General features: G+C 31.8%; 2 protein-coding genes across 2 annotated transcripts; one reads left to right on the forward strand and one right to left on the reverse strand.

Annotated features, from left to right (window-relative positions):
* Positions 1 to 2,807: 2,807 nt before the first annotated feature.
* On the forward strand, positions 2,808 to 11,500 carry LOTGIDRAFT_118264 (hypothetical protein; the record flags this gene model as incomplete). Its single annotated transcript, XM_009056469.1, has 14 exons — positions 2,808 to 2,976; positions 3,474 to 3,605; positions 4,294 to 4,542; positions 4,615 to 4,633; positions 4,767 to 4,899; positions 5,352 to 5,486; positions 7,076 to 7,179; positions 7,427 to 7,551; positions 7,746 to 7,858; positions 8,614 to 8,745; positions 9,796 to 9,895; positions 10,469 to 10,569; positions 10,925 to 11,092; positions 11,396 to 11,500. The coding sequence occupies 14 exons, from the start codon at positions 2,808 to 2,810 to the stop codon at positions 11,498 to 11,500; spliced, it is 1,785 nt and encodes a 594-aa protein (XP_009054717.1).
* A 494-nt stretch (positions 11,501 to 11,994) lies between these two features.
* On the reverse strand, positions 11,995 to 13,932 carry LOTGIDRAFT_189116 (hypothetical protein; the record flags this gene model as incomplete). Its single annotated transcript, XM_009056470.1, has 2 exons — positions 11,995 to 12,991; positions 13,552 to 13,932. 2 exons carry the CDS (start codon positions 13,930 to 13,932, stop codon positions 12,809 to 12,811), a joined length of 564 nt encoding a protein of 187 aa, XP_009054718.1. The 3' UTR covers positions 11,995 to 12,808.
* Positions 13,933 to 14,996: the final 1,064 nt, after the last annotated feature.

The raw sequence follows: 14,996 nt of genomic DNA on the forward strand, positions 1-14,996 counted from the left end.
AGAGACAGTTGACAATGCACAATTTTATAATGTAGTGTATAACAATCAAAGTTTAACATTCCATATATTACAAATTGTGTAAGCACCGGTTATTGATTGTGAATGATAATTGTTTACACTTATTATTAACTAAAGACATTTTAAATTGCCTTCAAGTTCAATCACCTCCGCCTTCATACATTAGTGGTTACTGTACAAAAAAACGTTTTCGACGCAGATATGCCTTCACTTAACTTTCTTATTAGAGTAAAGTAGGTAATTTATTACGAGCCTTTCTCTATTTATTACTTTAGTTCAGACAGCAGGACTTCAAGTGGAAAGTTTATTTAACCCAAGGCTGCGGTCTGCATAACACTGGTACTGGTAAGCTTCATTTCTGTTTTATTAATTGTACAATAATTTAATTATAAACCGTTTTGATTGATTTGATGAAATCATTCTACATATAAATACTTTGTTGTTGTTTTTAAATATATAGTGGTTAGTTGGACTATATCAATATTCATTTAAACACATTTCTTCCGAAGTAGGCCTATTGATAAAGCTATTTAAACTTGCCACATGCATAAAGAAAATTGCTTTTGTTAAATTTCTGGAATTTTTATCCAAATTTTCAAATGAGCACCTCTTGTGATGGATAATATATCATGATTGTAAATTGTTCAGATTCTGCATTTTGAAGTGGTTTATTATTTACATGTATAGTTACCGAGGTCCTCATGCAGTTAGCGTTTTGTAGATTTCAAAATATTAATGAATCAGAATAGCTACCCTAGACTTAGAATCGAAGTCTTAAGTCATCATCGCGTGAATACACTATTTTTAAAATGGATTAAATGACTCGAGTCAACATTTTCATCTCCTTTCAAACGGAAGTTTCTGTCTTATTATAAACTACCAAGAAAGAACTATTATCTCTGTCAAAAACAAACATTTATTGAATTTAAAGGGATACAATCGACATTTTTTAAAAGTGTTGGCTTGAAATATGTATTCTTCAGAAGTACTAGAACTACGAAAATGGCATAATTTCAATTAGAGCTCAAATAAAAAATTGCACACCTTTTATTGTTTCGTTAACAAACTTATTTTCTCTCTGAAAATTGAACGTGATGTTGATGTGATCTCCTAAACTTTCGTCGCCAGAGTGATTGAGTCTTTAGTATACACGTGACGCTATTAAACGATCTTCAAAATATAAATTCTAGGAAAAGTGACTCGTCTTTTTAACTTTTAAACACTGATAATTATGGATTCAAATGACTAAGAAGTCTCAACTTCCGACGGTAAGCTATGAATACTAAAACCGATTAGCAAAACTGAACTATTCCGTTTCGGATACCGAGGTACGATTGACCTCAGAGAATGGTAAATGTGTGAATTGGTTTTTAAATCGACATTTGACAAGTTTTTACTATTTAAACCAATTTAAAGGCCTGTATGTCTCAATAGTTCTTATTGTAAAATTGTTCTGTCACTTCTAAAGATAAAAGAGAGTTTGTCACAGGGAAAACTATGTACATCTGATGTAATAGTCTCTTCGCCAGTGACAATATTATTTCTCAAACAAACGTCATGTAACCTAGTAATACAAAAAATTCCTTTAATTTTATTGTTTACTTTAAATTTATCGGCAAAAATATCGTATTGTTATGTACATGAATTGAATATTTTTGAAAGCCGAACGAAAGAATACCAAAGTCTCAAAGCCAGTCGGTAAATCCATGGAGAGGATCAAATCGGGGGAAAATACAACCGGCTATACCCAATTCTCATATACATCTAAAAGAAAAAGTATGATAGTACCGAGTTAATTGAATCATAGTGCAAGTTTTATTATATCATCATACATCCACATTTATATTAGTTCTGAAACACCTGCCACTGACAATCATTTGTCTATAAAATGTCAATAAGGTTTTATCTGTTAATTTCTTTTTACCAAATTTGCTATTAACGAAACGAATTTAAACGAAATCGCGTTTTTTAATTGTCGGTTGTGTCTTTGAGTGCCATCAAATTAAAAGGATTTTTCATAATGGAATATTGAGGTTGGGTAATTTGTTTAGGTTTTTAAAAGATACAATATTCACAAAGTGTGTCTAATACGTTGACATCAGATAAGGATAAGATTGCACGCTACTAGTTCTCGTCCTCCATGAAGCAATAAATTTCTAATTCGATGACTTGTGACAAAAATATCTTGATATATTTTAATTTAGGAAGACTGCGCATGGGTGTATTTTCATTCTGATAATAATAATACGGATACATTTAAAACTAAACACCCAAACTATCAACTGCAAGTAATGCCCCTCTTATGTACATAGTATATAAGCAATGTTCCCTTTACAGTTTTTAGAATCAGACTGCAAATAAATAAGAATGTTGAAAGTTCTGATTGTCGTTTATTGTTTTTCATGTGAGTGATGAATGTACGCAATGTAGCTTAATTTTATTTTGGATGGATGGATTTATTGTCTAAGGACCTTACAAACACTTAAAATCTTAAAATTCTCAAGAATAAGGTCCCTGGGGTAAAAGATCCTTTCAATGGAATCCATAATAATTGAAAAACTTGACAACAAAATCTAGAAATCTTTTCATTAGAAATTTTCAAGGCGAATGATTTATATTCCTTTGTAATATTACGATACTTATATTATATACTGAAGTTCCAAAACTTTCAGGTAACACAGCCATAACGACCCAATCAATGATTAATATAGGTAGTGGCATATCGGTATATTGTTGCAAAATTAGATAGAATGGCTACCGAAATAGAAAAGAAACAAGCTGAACCACTCATGGTCAATGGAAATGTAATTCTACAGAAGACAACCGAGCCAGAAGTGGAAAATGTAGCAAGGGATAAATGGTCAAAAGGATGTGACTTTATATTGTCATTGATCGGTTATGGAGTAGGCTTAGGCAACATTTGGAGATTTCCATATCTGTGCGCTAAAAATGGAGGAGGTAGGTTCAGTTTTAATGATGTATCAATTTTCAAAAAACATCCGAGATTTACAATTGAAAAATCAAAATGATGAATTAAATCCTGTTTTTACACACCCACGTGGAAATGTGGAGGTATATAATTGTTGTCGCCCCTGTCCATCTGTCTGTCTGTATCTGTCTGTCCGTCTATCAGTATAGTCAAAGTTTCTTGTTGACATAATAGAGCCTGTAGTTTTTATTCAATCCACATGTAGATGTTGATGAGTTCTCGGTCAAGTTCAAATGGATAGAATTAAATTCAATTACATTTGATTGATTGCTAACTTGTAACCACTAATTAAAGCACAAATTTGGATTCAAACAATTGTATTTATCACTTAAGCCCTATTGTGTATGGCCGAATGATGAATATGGCATACTGGTGATTGTCAATATTCTATAAAATATATAAAGTCAAATCTGTCGATGGGCGTATATTACTTTGTATTGCAAGCTATCTATGTGTTCTATTACAGCTGTATTTCTTATTCCGTATCTCATCTTTATGATCCTGTGTGCCTTTCCATTATGCTACCTTGAAGTATCATTGGGACAATTTTCTGGTAAAAGTACTTACAATGTATGGGATATTTGTCCTATATTAAGAGGTAAATATGATTTTTTATACGTCCACATGAAATGTGGAGCGTATAATGTCGTCACCCATGTCCGTCCGTCCACATATTGCTCGTAAACACTCTAGAAGGCACAATTCTTGACTGATTTTGATGAAACTTAATGTGATTGTTTGTAATCACCCAAGGATGAACCCTATTAAAAAATATTATTTTAAGTTATTACCCTTGGTCTTGAAATGCTCGTAAACACTCTAAAAGTTGCAATTTTTGACGGATTTGATGTAACTTGGTGTGAAGGATGAACCCTATCGAAAATCAGAAGAATCGAAAAAAATTAGTTTAAGATATTGCCTTTGTTCTTAAAAATGCGTTCTAGTTTTAGCCTGTAAACTCTCTAGAAGGCCGAATTCTTGACAGATTTTGACGAAACTCATACAGTACAGTATCATCTCAAAAAGTTCCAAAGAAGTGTAAGCCTGAAGATTGAAAATTTCACACTGGTAATTGTTACTGTACTGAACTGCCAATTTTTTTTTAAATCGAAGCTCCCAGTGAGCGTATATTACCTTGCGTGGCAAGTTATATTTAAATTCATTGCACGTGAATGGATGTATCTACAAAATTAGTATTACATTTTTAAGTTTCTATGATAAAAGAGTTGATTAATCGATTTCAGTTTTCGCTTTCTGAGGGTATTTTTAGTTTAATTTTCTTTTAGGTGTCGGGGTTGGTATGACTTTAACAAATGCCCTCTTTTGTTCGTATGCTAATCTGATATTATCGTGGATTTTGTATTACCTGGTCTACTCATTCATGTCGCCTTTACCGTGGTCTAATTGTGATAATTGGTGGAATACGAAGGACTGCTACATTTACACAACAATTGAGGACCCGAGTAACACTTCCATTAACTCGGAATTAATGATGAACGCAACTGATTTACTTACAAACATTGCACATACACTTCGTCCAAACGGCTCTGTCTACACAACAGCAATATCGTCGAATTCTACCACGAAGAATTCTACCGCGTTAACAGCTTCTGAAGAATTCTGGCAGTACGTATGTTTTTGTATTTAGATATTTAACCTGAGGACGGAACGGAACAATATACAAATGGTTAGTTATTGTATCTACTGCATTCCATATCAACGAAAGTTCCATCCATTAAACAATATTTTGTTATTACAGGTACAATGTTCTTAGAATTTCATCCGGAATTAATGACTTTGGGAGTGTTCAGTGGCATGTTGTGTTTGGTTCTGCTGTTGGTTGGTTCATTACATTTCTCTGTATGGTGAAAGGCGTTAAATCTTTAGGAAAGGTACGGAGATGCAATGTCTACAATTTTATATCTTCGTAATTTAATTTTAATAGAAATATGAGGGAATAATCAACACAGATCTTAATATGTTCACATATATGACATATTTTATGAATTCGTATCATAGCTTCATATTTTATTTCGTTTCATTCGTGTTCTATTGTAATGTCAGTGATTCAAACATATTCAAGTGTTAACTTATTAATTTAATTCGTGAAAAGCTAAACATGTACACACATTAGTCGTTCAAAGTAAGACTTAGAACTTTCAGTTCATAGTTAATAACATTTCTTATCCTTGATTGACACCCAGGTTTGAATAAGTTTGCTGACTATATATAACAATTCTTTGGTTTGATAAAGCTGCCAGAAAAATAATAACCTTGATTTTGTAAGTTGTTACTGTGGTTCACTCCGTTCACACATGTACCTGTATTTTCTACTTGTTACTAGGTTGTCTATGTAACTGCCACAGCACCATATATTTTGATAACAATTATACTGATACGAGCCATTACATTGCCAGGAGCTTTAGATGGTGTAGAATTCTATATTATACCAGATTGGAGTAAACTGTTAGATATTCAGGTGAAGTATAGTTTATTTCAAGTTTTTTTAACATTTGTATTAACATTAGGTAATTTTCCGGTGTCATGGTGTCTCCTATAGACTCCGACAGGTCATTTTGAGTCTTGATGTTCGCGAATTGGAATACACGTTTTCTTGACACTGTCTGCAATAAATTGGTTAGAATGTTCTTATTAAGTATGATGAAACGAAAAATTAAATGAATCAACCCACTGTGGCGAATTTGAACTTGAATTAAAGAAAGCGCATCGTGTCATTTGATTAAAAATTTACATGTGAGTGGAGATTATGTCGGTGACAGCATTTTCGACTTTCTGGTTTTAAAAAATGAATTTTCAACTTGGTCTATGCTATACCATTGAAATCTTTGATTCATATTTCGTACCGATTTCTACATTTTATAGACACTAGTTCTATTTTGGATTATATATCTTATTATAAAGATTTTTTATCTTAAAAGTTTTATATGATTAATCTATGTTTGTTCCATTGTGGACAATTTCTACGACGATTAGTTAGATGTTATGAAATTGTTGACTATAAAATCGTAATGCAAACCCTTTAAATTTTCTAAAATCTATCTTTGACGACTTGATTTTCGGATTTGACTAGTGAGCTCAGAACACGATCGCTACTAAAATTGTTATGAGCTAATATGTACTGAAATCTCAGTTAAAACAATTCTTTCATGAACGGTTTGGAGTTGTTAGCCCAGTACTTTATAATTGGTTTGTGAACAGGGAAAAATAGGTTTTATCAGATTACTTGGTATTCTATAGAATATAAATGAAATCTCGTTCGATTTTCACTGATTTTCAAAGATAAAACAGCAGAATTGGCTTATGTGGCGATAGAGACTACAATTCTATATTATTTTTATGATTGCCTTTGACACAAGATATTAGATCAGATATCCATTGAATTTGATTTTCATGACAGTCAGAAGTATGTCGAAAATTAGTTTGTACATGATTGAGGTTGGAGCTTGACATTGTGGTGAAACTTTGTATGCTTTTGTATATTAGTTAAATTGTGGAATAGTGCTTTTTCAAGGATTAACGTTGCCTGGAAATTTCTCTGTTGTTTTAATGTACAGAGTTAAGGAAAACCTACTGAATGGTTACTATTTTTTACATCTAGATATTATTAAATTATTAACTGGTGTTAAAGAGAATGTTTAATGGAACATAACTGTAATGCACCATTTAAGCCAAATGATCGAAGTTTGAGAATTGTAACCTTTTTATTACCTATTGTCTTGCTTGTGCCAAAGAGAATATCTAATGAAGCATAACTGTATAATAAGTAATGTTATAATGATGTTTATATTGATACAAATGGTTATCATTGTGGCAACAATTATGCAATTGAATACATGTCTATGTTATTTATGCAATGTGTTGAAATATGTTCAACTATTTCATTTGTACTGAACTCTAAGGGGCGTATATTGCAAACCTTTCCGTTAAAACTTTCTTAACAAGACAACAAAAAATAAAACGCATAAAGGCGGATATCCATAATTGATCCAGGATTACACTCAAAATTATGCCCTTGATTTATGTAAATTACATTACATTACATTCCAGGTATGGGTCCAAGCATTGATGCAGATATTTTTTTCTCTTGGTATGGGATGGGGTGGATTTATTGCTATGGCCAGTTACAACAAATTCAACAACAATGTATTAAGGTAAAAAGGTTTGATTTTCACTGAACTGGAATTAGAACATATTTTCATGTTATGTCATCTTGTACAGCTTTGTTTAAAGTAAAATGTTGTGAATCAAGCATCGCGAGTTTCAGATGTACGACACTATTTTGGGGATGCAAACGTGTACGCAATGCACATGAGATGGCTATGTTAATGATTCCATGTACTTGTTTCAGTTAGGGGAATAAAGGTCATTTAACTGAATACAATGATGATATGATTTCAGAGATACCATTATTTGTTGCGTTGTTTGTGAAGGTACGAGCTTTTATGCCGGTTTTGTAGTGTTTGCTGGATTAGGTCATATGGCCTACTCAACAGGCTTGACTGTTGAAGATATAATTAGAACAGGTAAATGCAAATGCATGATTATAGAAAAACTACTATTGATAAGAACGAGTTGTCCTTATCTGCGAATTTGACGATCTGATAAATGTGTTATATATTAACACGAATCTTCATTATGCTTTGGCTAGCTAAAATATTTCAGCTATTGAATCAAATGATTGAAGGACATTTGTATTATATATGAACATATTTTTCAGGTCCTGGATTAGCATTTATAACATATCCTGATGCCTTAAGTCAGCTACCCGTTCCTCAGATCTGGGCTGTCTTATTCTTTATCATGTTGGTGTTTGTTGCTCTGGATACGATAGTAAGTATTGTAATCATGATATTTAATATTTTAGGTTTCTATTACCAGATTATTATTACCAGGTTATTACAATAGTTAAAATTGATGCTTCGTGGAGTGAAATGCAAGCTTGGGCATTGAAATAATGAAAGTCTTTTTCACAAAGGCTCACAATATTTCATTGTCTAAAGAGATGAGTTTAATTCTATACAGAAACTGTCTTCTTTTCGGTTCATGTCTTATTGACCAATGTTGATCTACGACCCAAGATATGGATCATAGTAAATCCCATCACTTGTAAATTTAACTGGAGGTGTGAAGTTTGTTTTAGTTCCAAAGAAGTGGAAAACACCATTCAAACTAGATTCGCTTAAAGGGACATGTTCACCATTTTCGGGGGTTGATTTGGTTCTTGAATATATGTAAATTGTCTTCAGAAATACTAGAAATGTACGAATTTTGTATAATTCCAAAGAATTTCACTTTCTATTTCTATATATGTCTTTTCCTTATTTGACAGTGTCTCAAGAATTGTAAGTAGTCAATTTAACATTCAACCTCGGATAATTCGGGACACACGTGGATTTGAAGGCTTAAATTTTGACGGTTAGTTGTGGACACTATTACTGATAAGAATAGATAAAAATATTCCAGTTTCTGAGACTAAAGTATAATTGGTCAAACAGATGGCGAACCTGTCCCTTGAAGTATTACATACACAATCGAAATTGTCATTGTGACACTAAAATTGATATGTAGAAATTTTATTTTGTCAGTTTATTGCCATAGAAGTTTGTACAACGACATTAATGGATGTTTGTACATTTATCAACAGTAAAAGGATTGTCCTGTTAACTGGAATATCCTGTCTCATTATGTTCTTGGTGACATTAATATATACAACTAATGTAAGTCTAAATGTGTCTCTTATACACATCTTCATTTTTGTTTCATTATCTTGTGTCATTTATTAGTACTTTTCATGGGTCATTGCCATTTTTGATGCATTTGTCTGCATCAAATTTAATTTTAAGAAAATAAATGATACCAAAAGATATGAATTTGACATTAACATTATAAAATATCTTCACACGGTGTCTGGAACATTTTTTTTAGTTTTGATTTTTGATTACAGAACTTTTTGTCTGCTTATAGTGGTCTCGCATAAACAGATAATAGAGCTCTTTTCTTGTGACATATTTATCATAGACATATAATACAGCCATTGTCCTGTCTTTCAATAAAGCTATTCGTCTTATCATAGAGCTGTTTTCTTATCTGGTTATTGGTCTATTATCTTGACCGCTTATAATTCTATGGTTTTATACGATAATAGAGCTATATCTTGGCGCGTCATACAGACAATGTTGACTAATAAACAATTGGGTACCTGAAACTTTTCTGTCTAATGTGCCAAATGTTGATGGGTTTTTTTTTTTCGATGTCTTTTTCTTTACTCATGCGACTTATTTTACGGTAAATCTAATGGCCAAACGTTGCGAGAAGACGACATGTAAAGGTTAAAAGGTAAAAGATGGAAACCACTATTCAAGATTATTTAGTGTATCTATTTTCTAGCCAAAATAAGTGTCCAAATCATGTGACATCACATTATTAAGTTCCATGTGAGTTAGTCAAGTTTGAAATTACAGGAAGGTCAAATTAGTCCAAAATTGATTATGTATAAAGATTGTTAAGCAAGTTCTTATTTTTTGATAAAGTTTCTTTTATATCAGAATAAAATTGTAAGAAGAATATATTTTTTAAAGAATGAAATGTCAGAATTAATGCATAGGAGGTTGAATTGATGAATGGACAGAATGAGTTTGTTTGTATTTTTTACTTTTGCTTGCTTGATGGTAAGTAACCTCCACCCCGCAGCACACTACAAGTACTCCCTTATGTTAGTGTGAGGGGTAGGGGAGATAATTAGCTCATGATATGTTTAATCGTTTCAGGCTGGTGTCTATGTCTTCCAAATCGTTGATTGGTACTGTGGTGCTATTGCTCTTTTTATATACACTCTCTTAGAATGCATTATAGTAGGGTGGATATATGGTTAGTTTACAATAGGTATACGGGCAATAAATAACGGAAAGTGGTCCCATTCCAGTTTAAATTTTTAGTGAACAAATTAATACGAAAAAGGATAAAATTGTTGATTTATTTATATGATAATTATATTACAATGTTGGATGGAGGAAGACCCTTTAAAAGTTCAGATGATGATGTAAATGTGACTATTATTGATATTCCAATTGTTTATCTTTTTTATGTTTAAAGAGCATGTTCCAGTTTCAAAATAAAGGGGTTTTTATTGCACAAAAATAGGAATAAGATATCATTTTGTTTCATTATCTTGTGTCATTTATTAATACTTTTTATTGGTCATTGCAATTTTTGGTGAATTTGCCTGCATCAAATTTAATTTTAAGAAAATAAATGATACAACGTGTTTTTATTTTGACGTATATAGTAGAAAGAAACTTTATACATTATATTGTTAACAATGTATTATAATAATTTGACACAAAAAAATCCCTTTGTAAACTCGAACAAATTTTTAATTTAGGATATAGACAAACAACTTTATGTTTAATGATCCCTTTTCCTTGATTTCTGTGTTTTAAGGAGCAGACAGATATTATAAAGATTTAGAAATGATGTTTGGTAAAAAACCGTCAATTGTTATGAAAATACTCTGGTGTTATATAACTCCTGGATTGATGCTGGTAAGAAAGGTCTAGTTCAATTGGGCTCTTTTTACAATTTGGATGAAGTTCTGAAAAATTGTAATTACATTTTTATGGATAAAGCAAGAGAATTTGATATATGATCAAATTTAAAGGGTGTGCCAGCTTCATACAGATTTGCTCTCAAAATGAAAGGTAGTAATCCTTGTTTTGATGTTCATCAATTGTAAATTTGTCAGAAAATAGTTCGTATTCTAATTTTCGACATTATTTTTATTTCAACTATACTGGTTATAAATATATATACTTCAAAGGAGCGTATTATACAGACTTTTCTGGAAATTAATTATGATGGCAAGTATAACAAATGCTTATTTCCTCTGTTTGATTATAGGTTGTTTTGGCATTAACGTTTTATAATTTCAAAACTCCTTCATATGGAGATTACGTGTATCCACCAGGGGCAGAAGTATTTGGATGGTTAGTGGCAACTCTACCAATACTTAGCATCCCAACATGGATGTTGGTAGATGTTTTGAAAAGAAGGGGGCCAATTCTACAGGTACAGTATCATTGTATATTATCTCTGATATAGAGTGTTCTGCCTAGAAATGCAAATGAATTAATTATTGTTGTCCTATACAGAATAACATTTCATTTTGAATTGAATATTGTGCAGTTGACAAAAATTCCAGTTTATAATATGAAAAAATATATAATTATTCAACAGGATAAATGAAACGAATTTCAGTTTTACATCCCACGGTTCTGCACCTGATTAGGCTTGTGAGGAACGAGAATAATAATAACTTATTCTATAAGCTGATTGTTGATTTTGATTCAAATTCAATTTGTTTTTTTTAAGAGAATAATGGATGGATTTAAACCAAATGATAAATGGGGACCGGCTAGAGATGCTGATATGGTATATAATACGAACTCACGTGAAAATATGGAGATGTTCAACTAATGCTTGTTGTTTTAAAGTTATTGGTTTGTTATCAGTTTTCATAAAACTTCTTAAATTTTTTTTCATATTGAAATGTATCTAATTTTTTATTTAGAAGTTGGGTTTTTTGTATGAATTTTTCAATTGGTCAACCTTCCAAAAACTCGGACATGCAATAATATTGTTATGTTATGTGAAGTGAATAATTCCTTTATATGTGCCCCCATTGTACTTTACATCTCACCCTTTGACTATGGTATGGGGTGGGATACATGGTCGTACATTTACACCATTGAAATGAAATGGATCTTTACAGCTTCTTTTAACTCATCCTTTGGCTCATTACGACGCACAAAGCAATGCAATGCTAAATTAACGATCAAGTTAACCCAATTCAACTTTCAATGATAGATCTTCAATGACTTATTCAATCTATACCACTCGATCGAAATTTTAGCGATATTTCCAGAAGCTATGATAAGAAAATAAAGATAATAGAATGAGACAGTAGGTAATTAATTTGATATCGATTTTATTTAACCTTTCTATCAATATGAAAGAAAATAGCTAGTCATCTAACAGATATTCTATGCTTATCTGGTTGGAAATAATGCGCTAGCATTCACTCGTACCATAGGATTTGTGACTTAACTAATTCGGCAAATAATTTCAAGACACTTTATTTACAAGATGGTAATGTCACATACATCAACTAAAAGATACGGTTACAGGAAAGAGGTCAATTTCTTTTTGGATCAGATATTTTTTGGATATTTTATTAGTTTGATCCTGTTGTTGATAACTATTAAATTCAATTTAGTTGATTAGGCAGAGCATATAGATATCTCATTAAAAACAAGACATAGGCGAAATATTTTAACTTAGATATTTAAATATTTCATTTGAAAAAGAGGAAAAAACTACTTTTAACTGCAAATTTTTGTTGCACTCAACTTAATGTATTTGACAACCAATAAACTGCACCATATAAATACTTTTTCATTGAAATAATGATTCAGAATTCTGTAACACTGAAAGGTATATAGTTATCAAACACTTGTCAAACTATTCGTCAATTTAGTACAAAAAGCCACGTAGTCTTTTTTACTTGTTGAACCTAGTAGGCCTAATGCTAAAGATTTAATCAACTAACGTGAAGAAAATGGGTTAAAGTTATTTAAGTATTCAATTCAACTCAACAAATCTCAAGGTAAGCTAGAGTGATGCATTAACAACCTTAAAGTGGTGAGCCATCTAGAGGACCGTATCCCATTAGTACTAGTTGTTCACGTTAATTTATACATGTTATATTATTTTACACTATCTGTTTTATACAGTCTGCGGTTCGCAATCAAGCACTTCTAAAAGTTTAGGATCTTTCTGAACACCTTTATAAAATTCATCCCAACTGATCTGAGAGTCATTATTTCTATCCAGATTTCGAAATATGTCATTGACTGTTTGTTGGATTTCTTCATCAGTTGGATGTTGGTTAATCATGCATTGCATCGCCTGAAATAAGAAAATCAAACCCTTTTCAGAAACAGTTTTTTTTCATCAGTTTTCTAAAATATTCTTTTAATATTAAACATTCTATTCGATGTTATTCGAAAATTTCATGTCTGCAGCCAAGCGGTGAAATACAACCCAGGTGTGGCACAATAATGCTCTTTATAATGAGTTCTTTGGATATAAACTCCCCTTTAACTGCAGCGACATTCTTTTATAAGAGTAAGTCTCGCGACGTTTATATAGGATATGTATAGTGATATCAGATTTCCATGTCATTGGTGATATATGTGATAAATGTCAGTATTTCGTGACAAGTTTCAAAATATCACCACCCTTTTGAAACTGTAAAATAATTTTTCAACCCGTTACAGCTTAATGTCACGTAACTTTAAGACGCCATTTTACAGGCCATAATCCTTGGTCGATTTTTACCTAGTACATAGGCCTACATAAGTATTGTTGTAGGCTTAATAATATGCTGTTGTAACAAAAAATTTATTGCACTCGTTACATGTACAGGTCTTCGACCATACTTTATACTTAAAAAGACTCGAACTTACCCGAATTATGCTGATAATTTCATGTTTTGTAATGAGACCGTCCCCGTCGACATCGTACATTTGAAACGCCCAGCTAAGCTTCGTTTTTGTATCTTCGCTAGTACTACATCCGATTCCAGTTAAAAATTCCTTGTAATCAACCACACCATCTCTGTTACTGTCAAAACTACGGAACATATGCTTGATAAAAGGTCTGGGATCTCCAGTAAAAGCCATTCCGTATACCTCTGTGAATTCGTCCTCCGTCAAATATTCTTTATTGCCACTATGACGCTTAAATATCTCTGACCATTCTTTTAGCTCTTCCTGGGTAAATTCTTTTTTTTTCACAAAATCGGAAAGACTTTGTGGACCTGGAGCCTTTGCTGTTCTGTTGCCCATTTTACACGGTTGTCTTCAAAGAAATGCTTGGCACAGGACACAATAAGACAATACTTTCACATTAACTACGCACTGTTTGCCTTTTTAGGTATAATAATTGCATTGAAATGTAATGAATATTATCTATCCAAGCCTATCCTTTACAAATTACGAGGCCGCAATTAAAAGCGGATATATTTAGAGAAGTAGATTAAATAACGTCTTGTCATACGTACGTGCAATCTATATGCTTGATGAAACCTTTGATGCGAGGAACACGTCGTGTACTTTCTATTATATTAACGAGAATATCATCTATTAAACTCACTTATTTTTACCTTTAGTGATAAAAGATATCATGTAAAATGAAATCTTGTGATCTAGGCCACTTCTATACAATAGTATATTCTATAACACCCAATACTTTCATGGGCCTGTTACCTTAAATACTATCAACTATAAAATAATAAAGTAATTATTGATAAAAAGTTGATTCGAGCCTATATTAATTGCTAAAGAACTTGCTTTTTAAATAGATGTAATATTATTACTAATCTGATATTTAAATAGATTAAAAATAAGTATATCAGTAACCTGAGCTACTAATTTTCAATGTAAGGATCATTTTGATCACCAATTGAAATGCTTCCAGATGTCAAATTACGGCATAATAATACTAAACAATTAATTATCTTTACAGTCGGAAGTAGCTTAAATATGTTTCAAAAGTGGTCAATGTGATTCAAATTCATTTGTAGACATTCCATTCAAATTGGGAAATTTTTTATTCAAACAGAAATGAAATTAGTCAGAAAAAGTCAGTAGAGAACAATTGTCTGAAACTCATTGTGATCGAATTTGACCAGGTAGGAGAAAAGGGTCAGTAAAATAGGATAAGAAAGTATGTGAGGTTTGAGAAGAAGGTATAATAAGAAGGTATGTAAAATAGGATGATAAGAAGGTATGATTAGAAGGTAAGTAAGGTAGAAGGAGAAGGTATGTAAAGTAGAAGGTATGGTTAGGTATTTAAGGTAGGGGAAGGTATAAATGGTATGATTAGAAGGTATGTAAGGTAGGAGAAGGTA

The sequence above is a fragment of the Lottia gigantea genome (assembly GCF_000327385.1).
Source record: "Lottia gigantea unplaced genomic scaffold LOTGIsca_28, whole genome shotgun sequence".
NCBI classification, from domain to species: Eukaryota; Metazoa; Mollusca; class Gastropoda; family Lottiidae; genus Lottia; species Lottia gigantea.